At 34.8% G+C, this 19,344-nt stretch overlaps 2 protein-coding genes across 13 annotated transcripts in view; one reads left to right on the plus strand and one right to left on the minus strand.

The window, feature by feature from the left end:
* The window catches only part of LOC149088608 (uncharacterized), a 55,280-nt gene extending 53,314 nt beyond the window's left edge, over positions 1 to 1,966 (plus strand). For both annotated transcript variants that reach the window (XM_089248149.1, XM_089248158.1), the window contains 2 exons: positions 477 to 534; positions 1,798 to 1,966. In XM_089248149.1, coding sequence (XP_089104275.1) covers positions 477 to 534; positions 1,798 to 1,805 — 66 coding nt within the window. In that variant the 3' untranslated portion in view covers positions 1,806 to 1,966. The remainder of the gene's footprint in view (positions 1 to 476; positions 535 to 1,797) is intronic.
* Positions 1,967 to 11,388: 9,422 nt separating this feature from the next.
* Positions 11,389 to 19,344, minus strand: part of LOC149088609 (uncharacterized) — a 64,686-nt gene continuing 56,730 nt past the window's right edge. For 8 of the 11 annotated variants that reach the window (XM_089248220.1, XM_089248237.1, XM_089248230.1 and 5 more), the window contains 3 exons: positions 16,763 to 17,797; positions 12,878 to 12,914; positions 11,389 to 11,568 (listed from right to left, as the gene is read on the minus strand). In XM_089248220.1, coding sequence (XP_089104346.1) covers positions 11,535 to 11,568; positions 12,878 to 12,914; positions 16,763 to 17,797 — 1,106 coding nt within the window. In that variant the 3' untranslated portion in view covers positions 11,389 to 11,534. The remainder of the gene's footprint in view (positions 11,569 to 12,877; positions 12,915 to 16,762; positions 17,798 to 19,344) is intronic. The other 3 variants (XM_089248256.1, XM_089248248.1, XM_089248243.1) reach the window with 1 other exon arrangement.

Consider the following 19,344-nt stretch of genomic DNA (forward strand, 5'->3'; position numbering starts at 1 on the left):
AAGCAATGAGTTTTAATGAAACATTTTATTGAACTTCAATCGAAATGCTTTGTTGTTTCGTTAACTCTGTCGGACCTTAATTCGGGGCAATAACAACGTTTCACTTTAGAATTCAATGTACATTGTTCAAGTCGTCAAATATAATTTGCAAAATAACGAATTTTTCCCCTGCCTATGAAAAGTTTGCGTTCAATAAACCTGAACCAATAAACCAACAACCTGTCTAAAACAATTCAATTTTTTTTACGTTAAATTTAAAAATTTCTTCGCGTTATAACTTATTTTAATAATAATGAAGATCTACACTTCTTTAGTTTATGTTTTTAACTAAAGTCATCGTTAGGGTTGAATGAATTTCAATTTAGAAATAGATAATTTCCTCACACTTAGTTTTTACTGAATAAAAACAATCTTATTTGGCATATTTAGTTATAAATACTCACAACAAAAATAACTTTTCATGTGTTCATTCGCAGACTTCTCAAGCTTCTTCAGCAGCATCGGCGGCGGCGGCAGCAGCAGCAGCGGGAGCAGGTAAACACATTTTTCCAGCTGATGTTTAATAATGTTAATGTTTGAGAGATTCAAATATACAATATTTTTGAAAAGAAATTCCATTCATCTTTTAAATCAATGAAAAATAACTCAAAATTAATGAGAGAAATACTACCAGAATTCATGAAAGTTCGGAATTTATGAAAGTAACAGTTTCAGAATTACTGAAAGCATTCAATGTTTTTTTTCCTCCCAATCCCTGTTGGGATTCGGGGCCCTGTTAGACCACCAGATACCACGGACTACTTTCACTAATTTCTCATTGATAAGAGATATTTAATAAGAATTTTTAAATCACAATTGGACCGATTCATCGTGAAGTTGATTGTGTTGTTGATTTTCGGTAGCGACAGAAAAAGGTTAAGAACCCCTGTTCTAATGTGTATATCAAAAATTAACGCTGTTCATACAAACATTAAACAAAAACACCAATTCGACGATGCTTAACTCATCTGCATACGTTTTAAAGTTCAGACATTTATTTATTTATTTATGCAGCATTGTTTGCCTTGTAGGCCTATACAAGAGAATGCGGTTGAATGTGACGAAATTATTGTTTGATACGTGCAAAAAAAGCAGTGATAATGGGAGGGTTGACAGTAGAGCTGGGGAGTTCGTTCCATTCACCAATGGTATCAGGAAAGAAGCTGCATTTAAAGTAGTTAGTAGCAAAAATAGGTTTTATTTTACGGGGATTGGGGTCTTTTTGAGATGTAGAATGGTTCGGGGCTAGAATACCAGAAGTATCAAGGATGAGATGACCATGGAAAATGTTATACATGTAACAGACACCAGTAAGAGATGGAAGCCAGATTATGTTAAAGAAGTTCTTGATCGGACTCTTGATTAATGATGCTGTAAATTACGCAGTCACCTGCAAAGACCCTAGTAGTGCAGTTGGGGGATTCTGGGAGGTCACTAATGCAAATTAAGAATAATAGAGGGGAGAGGACCGATCCCTGAGATAATTTTCACATCGGCCGTACAATACCGTGATGAAATGCAAGATGGGTATTCAAGTAGAAATTTACCCTCCTCCCCAACGGTTTTTCAAGGAATAAGCATTTCGAATAATTATTATCAGTTTAATGCTAAAATTTATTTTTTTGAGTGGAATCTACGTAGGGATAAGTACAACTAATAAGAAATCTTATTTTGGTTCAACGTGATCTTACTGAATCGTATATCTGGCACTGTACTGAATCTCATCAATTACGTATATCGTTCTTTTTTTCCCTCTAGGACTATAGGGGAGAAGCTACTCTATAAATCTAGGAAATTAAATGGCAAACGACTATCATGAACTTCGATTATCTTTTGTATGAAAACAAAAAACCTATTGTGTATGTGTGGGGGTCTTATGCTTACATGTATCGAATGTATTTCAATAAATATTCTTATCAGCATTGCATTCAAAGTTTTTGTTTGATTTCATGATTTTGGGTTTCACTCTGTTCTTGGTCTTGAGCACAGGTTGCTTTAAAATGATAATGGACTTACGCGGAAAAGATTTCGTGCACTTCGAAACGGATGCTGGCTTTGTAACTTCTTTACGCGCACACAAACCTGTGCACATAATATGGTCCAACTTTAGATTGATCTGATAGCTAATCTGATTTGGCAGCTTCATCTATCCCAGTGGTTCTCAAAAAACGGCGCTTGGACCCTCAGAGGTCTACGGCCCAATAGTAGAATTGTAAAAAAGTTGATGTGCTGAGTTGAAAAACAAATTGATTAATTACTAAAAAAAAAAGAAAAGTTTCAATGAAATTAATACGCGAAAACATCGATGCAACGTTGGTGAACTGGAGCAGTAATATTGTTATGATTTTTGACGAAAATTATGTTTGTGGTGATAACTCTCGATAGAAGTGTGACGCGTTGTTTTAGTAATTCTGAAGTCCAATAAATGGCATTGTTATCTCGCATCATATTTACTAATACTGGATAAAATATCCTCCATTTTTCGAGAACATTCTCGCTGATAGATGGCTGGAGAAATTGCGAGATACACAGGCTCTGCTGCAAGAAGCAACGTACGCGCTTCGCCTCTCCCCCGGGAGAATTCGGCCATCTCCAACAAAACCAGAATTTATTGATATGTCAAAGATTACATATTACTGAATCGTAATTAAAATTACGTAAATCGAATAATAGAATTAATCAATTGAAAGCCAAGGCAATTAATATTAGCTCAGCAAAAGAAAAGGACTGCTCAACAAAAAAACAATTACATCTTCCCAAGAAAATAATGACTTTAGTGTATATTGGGGCCGGCTGATAAAATATCGCCGCCCCCATAAAATATCGATCAAATACACATGAAGTTAAAAAAGATTATCTTTTGTTGACCATAGAATGACTCTAATAAAACAAAAGCAAATTTATATTGAAACGTGCAATTATCGAAACCAAAACCTTATAACTGCATGATGGTCAGCTAATATGATATGATAACTTATATTGGTCTTTATTGAACCATTTATTCCCCGTTTAAATCCAAGGGAACAAAATAAAAAAAAAATGATATCAACTGATATTTGACTGCATGAAATTTCACCATAATTGAGCGACAACTGTAACATATTTAGTAATCGATCACAAAAAATGATCATGAATTTTTTAAAAAGGAGAGATAAACATGGTGTCGAAACATGCATTAATTCAAACTGAGTACAATTTTTAGATAATAACAGATGACATAAAGATGTTATCGTCACACGTATTTATCAGTAGTGTTGAATGGTTCTCACAATTCACATAATAACAACGTACATTTTACAACATAAAAAAAAGAGAAATCAACATATTGCCAAAATATGCATCAATTCAGAAAGTATTGTTTATTGTTAACTTATTTTTTGGCATGCAATATAATCATGGAAATCATCTTATACCCTGCAATGAAGCTTAATACATTTGGTATTGTCACGTTTCCAAAAAATTAGCATGAACACGAATATAAAATGCACGAAAAACATCCTGTAATAGTGTATATCTCAATTCATCAAAAAGATCAACGAGAATTTCCAATGTTTTTTTCCCAAATTTAAATACAGGGTGTCAACTATGGACCGCCCAATAATTATACACGCGATTCCATGTGAAAAAGTAATATGGAAAAGTGTTTACACCCAGTTTTTTATTTGTCCCATAATTAATGAGTTATAACGCTTTTAAAATTGATGACGTCACTTCAGAATCCTACCAAATTCACCGAACGTATAACTTTTCTGAAGGTAATTAACCCCTTCGCCTACAAGCGAATTGACAGGAGATTCGGATATCGTGGAACTTCGGTTAACGAGCGGTTCGGTTTGCGAGCAATTCGTATAACGAGCAAAAATTTTGGAAATAAATTGATTCAATTAACGAGCGATGATTCGCATTACGAGCAAAAATCTTGCGCTTTGTTTATTTATTGTCTCGTTTTCACAACTAAGCTGATGATTTTTCGCTTTCGTGCACACACGTACTGTGGAACTGTAGGTAATATTTCCCCCCTACAGTGCCCGGTCAGCGTGCCTCACAGGAAAAATTGAATATGACTATTTTACGAAACTAGATGTAGCATTGTAATCGCGAGTATGTGCGCTTGTTTTTTATATAAATTCTGCTTGGCCAGGAGTTGACCATAGACGAACTGATGGACCTCCATTCCATGCAACAGCAAGAGCTTATATTATATACAAATTATCTTACTCTGAACAACGAGAGAGAAAACGATCATGTCGTGTTGGACGACAACCCACCGTTGTTTGCATTCTTATTCTTTTTTTTGTGATTTTAAAAAGAACGTATCCAATGACACTTGCTTATTGCCTCCTTTTTAGGATTTCTCGGGGATAGAAAATTGCATTATCGTTGGACAGATATATTGCTTGCTTTACTATGCTTTCATTTCATTGATACTTTTCTATAGAATTTTGCACGGATTCCCACATTTTACTCATCTCTCTAATCACATTTGAAACACTAATCTCACAACTCATAATCACACATATATATATATATATATATCGTATCACATGTTTGTTTATGGCGTTATTACATTATATATATACTGTACATATTTTACTTGAAAGCTCTAATTCTTCACCTCTCTTTCTCTGTGTGTGGGGCCCCCTTCAGCACTTCTCGTGGCTCCCCTTTCTATCTGTGGTTCCCCTTTTAGAGTATCCCAGGGCCACAAATGGGCCACATGGCGTCAGGTTTCGAACTACTGTAGTATTTAGTATACAGTATGTAGTAAACATGCCAAGAAAAATTATTTCACTGGAACTTTTTTGCTGTCACCTATCTAATAATACTGTTATAATTTTCCGATTGAAGTTGCTGACCGGCTTCTGAATAGCGTGATAAAGTAATAAAAAAAATACCATATCATATTGATAATATTTTAAAATACAATAACATATATAAAAGTACTAAATTTACTAAAAAACGTTTATCAGTTAATGTTAGTGTTCAGTAATATAATATTGGTAAATTTTGTTAACCGCAGTCTGCTCCGTTTTTGCTACCCTAAGTCACATGTATTACTAAAGAACAAGAAAATTATGTATGAACAAATTATCAGACCTGTTCTTACATATGGTGCACCGGCTTGGGTTTTCGCGCAGGAAAGCAATATTTACAACCTCCATAAACATCAAAATTATATTCTCAGGAGATTCACAGGTGCTCCAAAATACTTCAGACTGACCGACCTGCACGCTGATCTTCAAATTCCATCCATCTACAAATATATAAAGAAACTGGCCAAAAAGTACTTTGAGAAGCAAGAGGCTTCAGAAGTGGATATTATCAGCTCAGCATCAAACTACTCAGCTGAATAGAAATTATCACAGCTAAGACCAAAGAATATCTTGGTTACAAATTTTAGAAAGGAATTTTAATTGTCGTAGAACAAGTAATAATGGTTAATCATACTGAAGTTATGATTAAAAAGACCTTGTATTTTTATTAATAATGTACCACAGCATAGTATAGATAAATATTACTATAAATAAATTTCATCAAATTTTTGTAAAATGATGGAAATGTTAATCACTACCGGTCAATTCCATTTTTAACATTGGTGTAGTGAGATTAGTTCATGTAAATACAGTCATGTAATATATCAGTTCATGTAAACGAAATTAAATTTTAATTGAAAGGTATATGATCTGAACGTTATGTGAATTATATAACCATTTGTTATGTGACCTAATAAGCATAGATTTTTTAATCTAATATAATTGTCAAATGTTCAAGAGTTACATAATATGATTTTGAGGAGTGTATTGAGGTTCTGTAAATTATGATGACCATTTGTAACGTTATACTCTATTTTTCTATTTTATAATTATATATTTTTTAAATATATTTGTCAAATGTTTAGAAATCATATTGAATGGTTTTGGTGACATTGTTGGAGTTTTTCATGTATATACACATATCATTTTTTTTGTCTAAATGGAAATATATTGCAAAATATGCTGTAAACTTATGTTGTGTTAATCACTTTGTGAAACTGATTTGTTTAATATTGTAGATATTGGGAATGTTTGCAATCGACGAGATTTATTTTTGAAAGTAAGTGTAATCTGATGGGGTAGAAGATGTTTTAACCCCTGAAAATTGTTAACAGTATATCGATATTGTTTTGTATTGGTGAGAATATTTTATATATAAAGGGTTATATATAATTTAAAAAAAAAAATGTACTGGTGGTTGTTTTTAAGCAACTATTTTGCCATTGACTGATCAATATCTCTACCTAAGTAGAGAAACCAAGACGAAGAAGACGATAGCTTAGTGCTCGGTACTTCGCATCAACTAGCAACGACAGTCGTCCATCAAGGACATTTTTTTCTTCGCAAGCTTACTAAGGTTATTTTAACTGAAAAAATACATCAACCGTTAAAATTTTGAAGCAAATTTGATAATTTAATACATATTATTGTTTAAAAAAAATACTTTATTATGCCATGTTATATTATTTTTTTAATATAGTTCACCAATTGGAACCCTTTCAATAATTTCAATTGAAAAATTATATTAGTTTCATTCGGTAGGTAGCAGCAAATATTCCAGATCAATGATTTATACTATTAACATGTTTGCAGTGGTTCTTAACATGGTGCCATATTGCCCTCTAGCGTCTCTGGGATATTCTGGAGGGAGGAAGGAGCACAGATGAAAATCAGATGAAAGGGAACCACGAAAATTGCTGAAGAGGGGCCCTCAGAGAGTGAGGTGGTAGATTTCAAGTTAATTATGGTGGGAGAAAATGTTAATACTTTCTGAATCCAGCACAGCATAGAACCACGACCATCTAAATCCGCGGGCCCGAGCCCTCATATCCATGGGTGTGGGGGGGGGACACATGATGAGATCTGGTTCTACAATTTCTGAATGCAATTAATATGTAAGCTATTACTTCTCTCCAGCCAAGTACGAGTGACACCAGAACACTTTGTCAGTGCCATCTAAATACGTGGGCCCACCGTGGGGCCTCAAGTTTGAAGGGAGGTGCTCACGATAACGATATTTGGTCAAAATTTTCGAGAGCTTCAATACGTGAATAGCATACTAGACAGGTATTTCTATTCAAGTACGGGGCCTTAGATTATAAATTACTGTATCCGGGAGGGGGGGGGAGCCGATGGGGCTTTTGAGACCCTGCACTTTTCCTGTGGACCCATGATGTTGAGTCGCCCTCCCCGCAAGAATGAAGTTCACTGATTTCTAGCCCAAATAAGAGCGGGCCAAGGTCAATATCTCTGAAAATTCATTGGTTCTTCCAATACATATATATATATATATATATATATATATATTATTATTATTATTAATATTAATATTATTATTGCATTGTATTATTGATTATATGCCGTTCTCGTCATTTTTATGTGGAACGAATTATCCGTGTTTCCATTATTTCCTATGGGGGAGTTTGATTCGAATAACGAGCGATTTGTATAACGAGCACATTCGCAGAACGAATTACGCTCGTTAACCGAAGTTCCACTTTACTCCCTATTCTATTTGATTATATATAATTCCCAATAAATATAATAACCTTGTCCTAACCTAACCGCACGTTAGAAAAAGGGAAGAGGAAAAAAAAAACAAATGAAAAAAGAGTAAAACAGTATAAAAGATAAGGTGATAAAAAATAATGTAGTACAAAGTTTGATTTCTTTTTACCCTCACCCTACCTCTTCTTTCACTCTTATAACAAAGATACATCATATGTGATGGAAAAATCACTATCAGGGTATACAAAAAATCAAAAGGAAAAAAATTGTAAGGTTGCAACAAAGCTTCGGGATGATCAGGGGAGAGAGGAAAGACAACAGAGTGAACGCTTGCTTGAATTTATTCCAGTAGCGTTTGGACGCAATATTACGTCATTTAGTCGTAAAGTGGTTAATATTCTATGAACTCTAAGAGCAAATCCGGAAAAAGGGAGAAAACCAGTTTTTTTCTCTCTCTCTCGGTGTATATTGCACTTTTCGAATTTTTATGGTGGTCGAGTGGTTATAGTGCCGGACTCATGATGCGAGGATCCGGGTTCGAACCCCACAGTGGTGGTCGGCTGAAGTTGGTTTTCTGTGGTTCCCAACTTCAAGGCGCAAATGCGAGCCGATCTCCCCGTTAAAAAGTCTCGCCACAGAGAGCAACAGTCCTACAACGATAAATCGTTCAATCATAACACTTCACTCATAGTTAGAAAAACTGGGGGCAGATGACAGCACTACAAATAGCAAGCATTACACAGAAACAAACTTTACGTCAGGTTGCACTACACGCACATTCCCGCATGTACCGATTCGCTAGGGGTTCGTTGGGGGGGGGGGTGCATGTGTGGTGTAGCAGTAGTAGGTAGGGCCTCCAAAAAATGGCTCGGGGATCCATGATGTTCTTAAGTCAGCCACCTCGTTGGGCAATTTGCCTGTTGTGGCGTTGTATTTGTATTTGTATTATTACGATTTTCTCAGATTGCAGTTTTTGAGTTCATTCGTGAAATTAAAAAAAACGACTGCTCCCGAAAATTCTGAAATTTTGCAGAAATGTTTAATCGACACGTGAGTTTAATGAGCCTTAGATTTAGAAATTTTCAATTATACAATTGAAAATACCAATATACAATTTTTTAAAATTTAAAATTCATAAAATTCTAACAAATGATCAGCTACCGAAGTTTCGATGTTTATTTTACTAGCACATGTCATATAAACATTCCTACAAAATTTCAGAAAATTTTTGGTGCAGTAGTTTTTATTTTTAAACCTTAACGGATGAGCTCAAAAACTGCGATTTGAGAGAATCGCGTTCAGTGTTTCCTCTTGCTCACGTTCGCACTGTGTAATTCATTATTTTTTATATTTTAGTTCGAAAAAACTTGCGAAAATTTTATCATTCTAATATAAGTAGTTTTGTCTTAAAGATATAGTGTGGCACACTGTATTTTCGTACTGTCCTGATTATAATTTGTGTTAATTGCATTTTTAATTGGGTTGCTATATTTTTTTTAGAAATATATGACATCCATATTTTTATGGGCATCTTTTTCTCAGCCACCTCGTTGGGCATTTTGCCTGTGTGGCGTTGTATTTGAGTCAATTATCCATGAATAAAATAAGTCTTTCAAAAATTTTCGCCGATTAAGTTTCTTCATTTTATATATGATTATTGCATATTTTCTGATTTTTTTGATTACAATATCACAGTGTGAGTTCCATTTAAGGTCATGTTGCATTCTTATACCCAGATAATTATACTTATGAACTTTTTCTATTTCTTGGAAATAGCAATCACCATGTCCACTTGTGGTGCGCCTTTTCTCTTGATGCCCTAAGCAATCCGGCCCTGTGAAGGGGACACACAGGCACAATCACAGTCCTATGTCGACAGTTATTTTCCACAATGTTTAAATGAAATCTGGAGGCGTATTTATTTTCGCTGAAAGAGTTTTTTCGAAGAGACTCACCCATAATGTTTTTTATCTTCCCTGTCCTTTTTCCTTTCAACGCAGACTCCATAACGGTGACCGTTAAAATTATGCAATGTTGGCGGCCCCAAGGTGGAACAGTAATAACTTTTGAATTTGTTAATTGTCTTACACATCTTGTTTCATATTTTTTAATTAAAAATATTAAATAATATCAATTAAAAAAACAGAGCGCGCTGCTGACGGTGATTAACGGGGATGATCTGTAATAAATTGTATTTGTCAGGCTTCATTAAAGTTCATTGTAACTGTGATCGATTTCATTCAACAAGCTGATTGTTGTAATCAAGTCATCTGTGTCGCAGAATTACATCCAAAAGTCACGATGCAAAATGTAAATTTTCCAAAACTTTTAAATCGAACGTTTGACTAAAAAATATTTCATTCAAATGAAATCAAATGCAAAATATTTCGTGTCAATCGGGTTAATTTAGTTTTTGGAAATAAAATAAAAAATAATAAATTACTGTGCGAACGTGAACAAGAATAAACACTTTGAACGCTTGAACCTCTCAAATCATAGTTTTTGAGCTCATCCGTGAAGATTAAAAAAAAGTACTGCACAGAAACTTCTGAAATTGTGTAGGAATATTTATTTGGTAAAATGACGGTGACCATACGTACTTCCCGGGACAGCACCGGTATTTTCTGCTTTTTTTTTGGCGGTCCCAACTTTTTGGCAAAAGTCACCCGGTTTTTCCCGTATTTTACCCAAAGCCTACTTGAATTTTTATTCTTTATTGAAGTCAAAGATTGAAATTATTTTCCCACTCATAAATTGTATTATGATAATTACAACTAAAAATAAGAATATTAATCTTAAGATTTTTCTCTGGAGGTGATTGAGTATTTGCTACAGAATTTGCAATTCACACTAACCCAGACATTGACCCTCTCCTTCATACTAATATCTCACTTACCGAATTGAACACAGCTATTGATAATGTTAAACGCGGGAAGGCTCACGGTAAGGATTTAGACTCTAATGAATTTTTGATGCATTTGACATCGGATGCTAGAGATGTGTTGCTCAACATTTTTAACAATGTTTTCCATGGCTCTATCGTGCCGGAGTGTTGGATGGAAGCTGTTGTTGTTCCAATACATAAAAAGGAATACCCCTCTAGACCAGAGAATTTTTGCCCAATTTCTTTGATCTCCACGATCTTGAAGCTCTTTACGTCTATCTTGCACAAAAGATTAAACACTTGGTTACGAGTTCGTGAAATAATACCGGAGGAACAGGTGGGGTTCCGAGCGGATTACAGCTGCGAAGATAATATATTTACTTTCAATTATCTGATTCACACAAGGAGAAACTAACATTTCAAAAATCTATTGTTTCTTGAATAATATTATCAAATTTAGAGATTTTTTTGAATATTGACACAATTCATTATTGACACAATTTATGATTAATTATTATTGATTAATTATTATTAATGAATATTGACACAATTTATTCTGAATCTTTACTTTTTTTTTCATAAATATGTAACTTTTGTACTGCTGTATTCTGTATTCGGAGCTTCGAATTCATCAAGTATAATATCTGTTTAGTTTTTCCGTGTTGTCAACTTTTGCTTTTTGCCAATGGTTTGCAACCATTGCATGTAAATAGAAATTATTATTATTATATGAAGCTGGAAGTGATGCTGAAAGTTGGATCATATTTCGTTAACAGGTTTTGTGTAGAAAGGTTACAAAGACAGCATCAATTTCAAAGTGCATGGAATCTTTTCTGATGAAGTCCATTATCATTTCGACGCAACACTCTCAAAAACAAAGACTGAGTAAGATCCAAAAGCAAGGAATCGAGCAAAAACTTTGAATGCAATGCTGATAAGAATATTTATTGAAATACATTCGATACATGTAATCATAAGACCACACACATACACAAAAGCAGGCACTCGGGTGTGTCTGTTTCCTGTTTTCATACCAAAAATAATCAAAGTCCATGATGGTCGTTTGCCATTTAATTTCCTATAGAGAAGCTTTTCTCTATTGTCCTAGAGGAAAAAAAAATGATATACGTAATTGATGAAATTAACTACAGCGCCAGACATACGATTCAGCAAGATCATACTGACCCATATAAGATTTCCTATTATAGTTCAACTTATTCATATGTAGATTTCACTCAAAAAAAATAAAGTTTAGCAATAAACCGATAATTATTCGAAATTCTCATTCCTTGAAAAACAATTGTGGGGGTGGGGGGCGGGGGTGTCGTGTCACCGATACGGGGATAAATTTCGACTTGAATACCCATTTTGCATTTCATCACGATATTGTACGGCCGATGTGAAAATTATCTAAGGGATCGGTCCACTCCCCTTTATTATTCTGAATTTACATTAGTGACCTCCCAGAATCCCACTAGACCAGTGATTCCCAACGTGGGTGTTAACGCCCCCAGTGGGGCGATGGAATGTTTGAGGGGGGCGGTAGAAGATACGAGTATAACATAGGATTCTACAGGTTATGGCGATGGGAGAAAAAAATTTCTGTAGGGGGCGATGGGACAAAAAAGGTTGGGAAACTATGCTCTACTAGACTGCACTACTAGAGTCTTTGCAGATGACTGCGTGATTTACAGTATCATTAATCAAGAGTCCGATCAAGAACTTCTTTAACATAATCTGGCTTCCATCTCTTACTGGTGTCTGTTATATGTATAACATTTTCCATGGTCATCTCAACTTTGATACTTCTGGTATTCTAGCCAAAACCATCCTACACCTCCAATAGACTCGATAATCCCAATAAAATAAAACCTATTTTGTGCCTCTACTGACTGCTTTAAATGCAGCTTTACCATTGGTGAATGGAACAAACTTTCTTCACGATGAATTTGGAATTGGTCCAATTTTGATTTAAAAATTGCTATTAAATATCTCTTATTAATGAAACGTCTAATTTTCGTAATTAATGGAAGTAGTCCATGGTGGCTGGCGGGCCCCGAATCAAACAGGGAGGGGAAAGGACAAAATTATTGAAAGCTTTCACTAATTTTGAAACTGTTACTTTAACAAATTTTGAACTTTCATGAATTCTGGTAATATTTCTCTCATTAATTTTCAGTTGTTTTTCATTGTCATAACAGACACCAGTAAAAGATGGAAGCCAGATTATGTTAAAGAAGTTCTTGATCGGACTCTTGATTAATGGTATTGTAAATTACGCAGTCATCTGCAAAGACTCTAGTAGTGCAGTCTAGTAGAGCATAGTTGAATGGAATTTCTTTTAAAAAATATTGTATATTTGAATCTCTAAAATATTAACATCATTAAACATCAGCTGGAAAAATGTGTTTACCTGCTGCCGCTGCTGCTGCTGAAGAAGCTTGAGAATTCTGTGAATGAACACATGAAAAATTATTTTTGTTGTGAGTATTCATAACTAAATATGCCAAATATAGAGTTTAAGTAAAAAACTAAATGAGGAAATGATCTATTACTAAATTGAAATTCATTCAATCCTAACGATGACTTTAGTATAGTTAAAAACATAAACTAAAGAAGTGTAAATCTTCATTATTATTAAAATAAGTTAGAACGCGAAGAAATTTTTTTAAATTTAACGTAAAAAAATTGAATTGTTTTTAGGCAGTATTGGTTCATTATTATTGAACGCAAACTTTCCATTGGCCGGGGAAAAATTCGTTAAAGATTTTGCGAATTATATTTGATGACTTTTTGTACATTCAGTGCTAAAATGATAGCACGTTGTTAGTGTCCCGAATTCAGTATCAAAGTTGACTAAACAACGATGTATTTCGATTGAAGTTCAATAAAATGTTTCACTAAAACTTATTGCTTTTATTCTTTAAACTAATTCCCCGTATTCTCTTACTTATTTGACACGGAGTGAACGGATTTTTAATTTTTCTTTAATATTAACATAGACCAGACACCTTCCTCTTCACGAGTCTCTCAAGAAGAAATGGAACACAAAAAGTAATCAATAAATCAGCAAATCATTAGAGCAAAAAGAAAAAATATTTCAAAAGCTACAGCCTGGGTTATAGGAACAGTCCTACAATAAACGTGGGTCGAATACAGTCGAATCCCGTTTTAACGATTACCATTACAGCGAAAATCTTGCTTTAACGAACACTTTTGCTAATCCTCCAGATAAGTTTACATGGGAAAAATATAAAGGCCTGGAATTCCTTTATAACAAAATTTCGTTATAACGAAGTGATTTCTCCGGTCTCTTGGAGTTCGTTATAACGACTGTATCATCTGTAATTCACGAGCTGAACCACTTCTAGTCAACCATATTAGGTGGGCCATTTCACAAGAAATTTATATTAGAGGGACGATCGAAGAAGGTGGAGTATTCAAAAGAGGAATAAAAATTGTGAATACTTAGCAAAAATGGTGAAACTGATGAATCTAACTTTACTAATTTACATTGCTTCCTTATTACTACTGATCCAAGCACAAGTACTTTCGATGATACAGAATCAAGAGAATGTGCTAAATTAATTTGCGGAAGTAATTCCCCGTTTTATTTTACTTATCTGGCACGGAGTGAATGGAATCTTAGGAATGAATGGAATGAATTGAAATGGAACTTTACTAATTTCCGTTGTTTTCTCATTGCTACTGATCCAAGCACAAGTATTTTCGGATAAAGAATCAAGAGAATGCAAAATTAATTTCTGAAAGTTATTTCCTCGTCTTCACGAATTCAATGCAAGAGTGGTCTGCAAAGAAAAAATCTATGTTGTGTAGCCAAAGTGGTGGTGAGTTTTTTTGCTCACCAGTTTACATGAGGGTTTTCGGGTGGAGCAGCTACTGTTGTTGTTCTAATTTCGTAAGATTGCCATTTATTCAGGTGTAGCGAGTCCTGTGTGACACTGGCAATTTGTATGCTTCGTTTCTTGCTTGAAGCCTCAACTACTGCAATCTCTGACGTCTCTGTTTCGTTTCGATCACATATTAATGTTCCATAACGACATAATATGCGATTCAATTAGTATAATGAGACTATTCGGATTCCAAGCGTTCCGATTAGTCTTATAACTTCTTAAAATGAGAGAAGTCTACTATCTAACTTACTTAACGTATTTTACCATATTGCGCAAGAAATGAAATTACACAATGCATGTACACTATTGCAAACATAATACCCATAATCTGTCGAGGCTCAGATGTAGGCCGGATTTCATCTCATCGTGCTTTTCTCGATTCTTCTCTGCTTGAGCAGGGGTTGAGGAACCGATTACATTTTAAGCTTCAACCAAATCGTCTTAATGAAATACTTCGAAATCTTTCACAAACTTTTCGGCAATATATTTTAATATAAAAAACAGGTGGCAGCAATTTGGAACACGAAACAAGCATAACTCTGGCATCATACACACTTCAGGAACACGCATATCTACGCACAAAACATTCCAGCGTTAACTAATTCATTGGATATCCGTTCAGAGGAATTTTTACGAGATCATGATTGTGATTCCTTCCATAGCGATAAATCGCAGTTGTGTAAAGTCTATTTATCTGCTCTAACCGTTTCTCGCACTGTTTCAGAACATCAAGATGCCTGCGATACCTCTCCAATTAGTGTGACTGGCTTCGGCTTGCTTCAGATTTTTCAGTTTGATCTGAGGTTCCCCATCAAGTTTTCTTCTAAAATTTTAAATATGTAACGATTTAATTTATCCTTCTTCAAAGTCATTGCTTCAATAACTGGATCTTTCATTACCTGGTGATGACCAGCCTTTACATCTGTCCATCGATGGAAAATCTGCTTTTGTTGAAAATCTTTCACATCCTGAGAACACACTGTAACACATATAATCTGTTAAATAATCAATTTACCACACTCGAATGCCTTTTTCTTAAGCTATTACTGCAAATTTTCTAAAATTTTTCACTGCAACGATTTCCACGTCTGATCAATTTTCTTTGGACCCCGTGCTCAAACTTAATCAAAAGATATATAAAACTGCGGATGCACAATTTCCAATTTCTAGAAAATTCAGAACTGAAAATTAAGAGATAGGAGAGACTCTTTAGATATAAAGAGAAGTAACTGATAATCGATAATAAATAAACGATACTATAGACCGCTCTATACAGAACAAAACAGAACGGACCGAGCACGACCAGACTTACGAGATATACGCACATTGCCCCGGAGGGCTTGGTCGCACTGGAGAAAATTCTGAGTTACAGAAGAAAATAAATAAATAAAATTGAGCTCAGGGTCCCTATCATGGAACCCAAAGGACTCCTAATCAAGTATGTGCATTGATATACAATTATGAAAAACATATGCTAAGGGTCAGACATATAACGAAGAGAATCAGATTATACGAGTTCGGGAGCTCCTATTTTAGTGTACCTGGAGGACAGGTACTTCGACAGTTTGACAATATGTATTAGAATACGAGATTAAAAGTAAAATGTACTAGTATAAATTTAACACATAAAAAAAAAGTGCGAGCCACAATAAATAAGTAAAAAAATAAATAAATCGGAAGCCGTGGCGTGGAACCTAAAGTACCCCAAAAGTCATGTTTTTTCAGTTATAATTTCAAAAAGCATGTGCGAGGGCAGACAAATACGAAAATGATCAGGTTGTAAATAAGGAGGTCGGGGGCCCTAGACCGCTCTAAACACGTGCATGGTGGCCTCTCGTCGAATTGCGATACATCAATGTAACAATTCTTAGCTGCAATTTACAAGTTTCTTCAAACAACTTTTCCTCAAAGAAATAAGAAAATACTGTATTAGTTCCTTCAGAGTCCACGTTGCTTACATAACTTTCTAACACGTGCATAGACATACAAAAAAATGTGGTACAAATAGATTGTTTTTTTTTCATATTAACATGCCTTATTCAGCGGCTAGGAATTGATTGATTAGGGTTTGCTTGCTGTTGCGCATCGAGAATTTCGAGGAAACAAAAATTTCAGTGATGGTGATTTCAGTGATTCTGATAGTCTTTTCCATGCGATGTATCTGTTTAATTTACTAGAATATCCAAACGTGCGTGTATATAAAGTATACATTACATATGTGCTGAAATTATTTACGTTGCGCATTACAATGTATACACTATATATATTAAAATACGATATATACGTAACTATGATATGCGTAACTATAGTTTTCCTAGATTTTTTTTAAATTGGAGAACGTATAGTAAAAAATTCCCCCTAATCTTGATATAGTTTGTAATTACCTGAACCACCTGAGGATTGACCAGTTTGGATCGAGCTCATATCCAGGTCTCCACCATCTCCTGTTGATTTAGATGCGTCATCGACGGTTCCACTCACATCACCAGCACCGTTTCCATCAAGTGCTTCTCCAGCTTCTATTTGTTGTATCATCGACATATTACCCTGTAACCGATTCATAAGGGATGGACAGTACTGCGAGATATAAGCTATCACTACTATCACCAGCTGTCCTGCAGTTTTTTTATCTATCGTAATAGATCCTTGTTGTAGTCCTGATCTGCATAATGACTGGATGGCGTTGAAGTTGCTTTGACCTATCAAATTTATTAATACGTCATGATACTGCTCTGATTCTACGATGGCTACTAAAGCGATGAATTCGTATCCAGATATAACTCCGGAACCACTCTGATAAGTGGCAAATAGTTGTTGACAAAGGCTATATATAAATTCCTGCTGCTGGTCTGCAGAAAGCGCTAATCTGAAAAAGAGCGTGTACGCTTGAGCGCCATCTAAATTGATGTATCCCTGCTTCTGCAGTTGTGATTGCAGGTCTTTCAGAGTTATGCGCAAGTAGTCTTGTGATACAGTTACTGTTTGTTTTTTTAGCTCCGAATTGATCAGTATGACCAGACTGATTGCGATGCTACCCCTTATCTTCGTCGAATCTTGCTTCATAGCCGCGAACAGTTGTGCATATGTGTCTTGTACATTTTGTTGAAGCTGCACTTCTGAATCGAAGGATAAGAAGAACAGGATGAAATAGGTCAGATCGCTGTCGATCGTGAAGTCCTGTTGGCTCTGCTTCGTTTGCAGGATGCTTATCAGAGCATCCACGGTGCCTTTTCCCAAGATAGCTTCGCAAAGCTGGTTTCCTTGCCACGATTGTATAAGTGTTGAAACTGCGTCCAAAGTTGTACTATCGATACTAGTCGAACCTTGGCGGATCGCCAGAATGAACTGCTTCTGTGCTCGATTCTTTATAAATGTTATTACTTCCCTCCTTTGTTCGGAAGTTGTTAACGTTACAGAACCTATGTATAGATGAATGTACAAACAAGAATGAAATTATTTACATAATACGAATATTTTGATGTACATAGTATTCAAAATTTTCCAAGCAAATGATGAAAACAGGCAATTTATGAATAAAAAAAAAGAAACACCTGGTATTTTTATGCATATTATAATTCACCTGTTCCTATTTTCCAGGAAGATGAACACCCCAAAAACATCCTAACTTAATGAAGCTGAAAACGAACTCAGTGTCCAGTAGAATATTTGGAAAGGGTATTATAAAACTCTCGTGATAGAAATGATGAAAAACAAGCTAACAGTTATACCACTTTTGTGATGCTTACATTTTATCGTGCTTGGTTTCGTTTTTGAAAATAATTTCTTGAAAAGTGCGTCTTGCTGCAATTTCGTAACTATACGATTATCTCATTCAAACGAAAATAATACAGAAAAAACACGAAGAAAATTGTTATATACATTTACAATGCAAATGAAAATCCACCAATAACATATTCTACACGATTATACTCATATTTTTCTCCATCCAAGATACGATCTTATAACTTGTTGAATGCACATGAAATAAAGTTGATGGCCTGTGAGAATGCGAATTCCGTTATTTCATCAAATTTTCGAAATTCATTAGAAAAGACTGTGATAGTAACTCCGTAGTGCAACACTCTTCCAATTATTTGAATTTTATCGCGTAGGAAAAGCTGTAATTTAACTTGTAATTGCATAAAAAATATATATGTATAAACAATTATCATTCAACTCTTATTAATTCTACATTAGCGTAAAAAATTAGCGTGTAAAAATTCAGCAGTGTAAGCTTAGGGGTTACAATCAGTCTTTAGCATTCAGTATTCTGAAGAAAGTTCCCACTGCACAGAGTGTGTTCAACTAATATTTTAGTATTGCAGATATCATACAGGTTATACAGTACATCATCAAATACCGTATAATAGCAAAATACACTATAGCCTACCATTGCAGATCGAAGATGAACCTACAGAGATTTAACAAGAATTCCACGAGATGCTTAAGAATAAATAATAATCTGAATTAACATGAACGCAGAAAAAATACTCATTAATGGCTTGACGTACGAATTCCTGACTAATCCTCAAAATTATGTTAGAAATGACCATTTTCGCAAGGGAATGATTTGGGAAATATTCATTCCCTTTCAAGTAAAGCGTGAACGGTTCACTGTGACATGGCATCGCTACGTGCCCCCCAGACGGAAGTCTTTCAGTTTGGCAAACTGCCCGAGTCCAGAATGCTGGCTAGGAAGATAAGAATTCTAGGCAGCTCTTTTTGAACTTTAGACGTCCGCAGTAGATTCAATTCCTGGACCGTAATCTACGTGTAGGAACAAGTAGCATAAGTCCCTTATTGGTCTTATGAACCAATAAGGGAGGTTTTACATAATATAAATTTCCCTTTTTATAATAACTGTTGATACACATAAGTATTACCATGTACGTCACATATATTGTAAACAAATGCCATAATGAGCTCATACGAATATTCAAGGTTTCAAACCACCATCATACATTAC

Source organism: Pholcus phalangioides, unplaced genomic scaffold, assembly GCF_987345545.1.
Source record: "Pholcus phalangioides strain wild (caught in Gottingen) unplaced genomic scaffold, Ppha-v1.0 ptg000003l_1, whole genome shotgun sequence".
NCBI lineage: Eukaryota > Metazoa > Arthropoda > Arachnida > Araneae > Pholcidae > Pholcus > Pholcus phalangioides.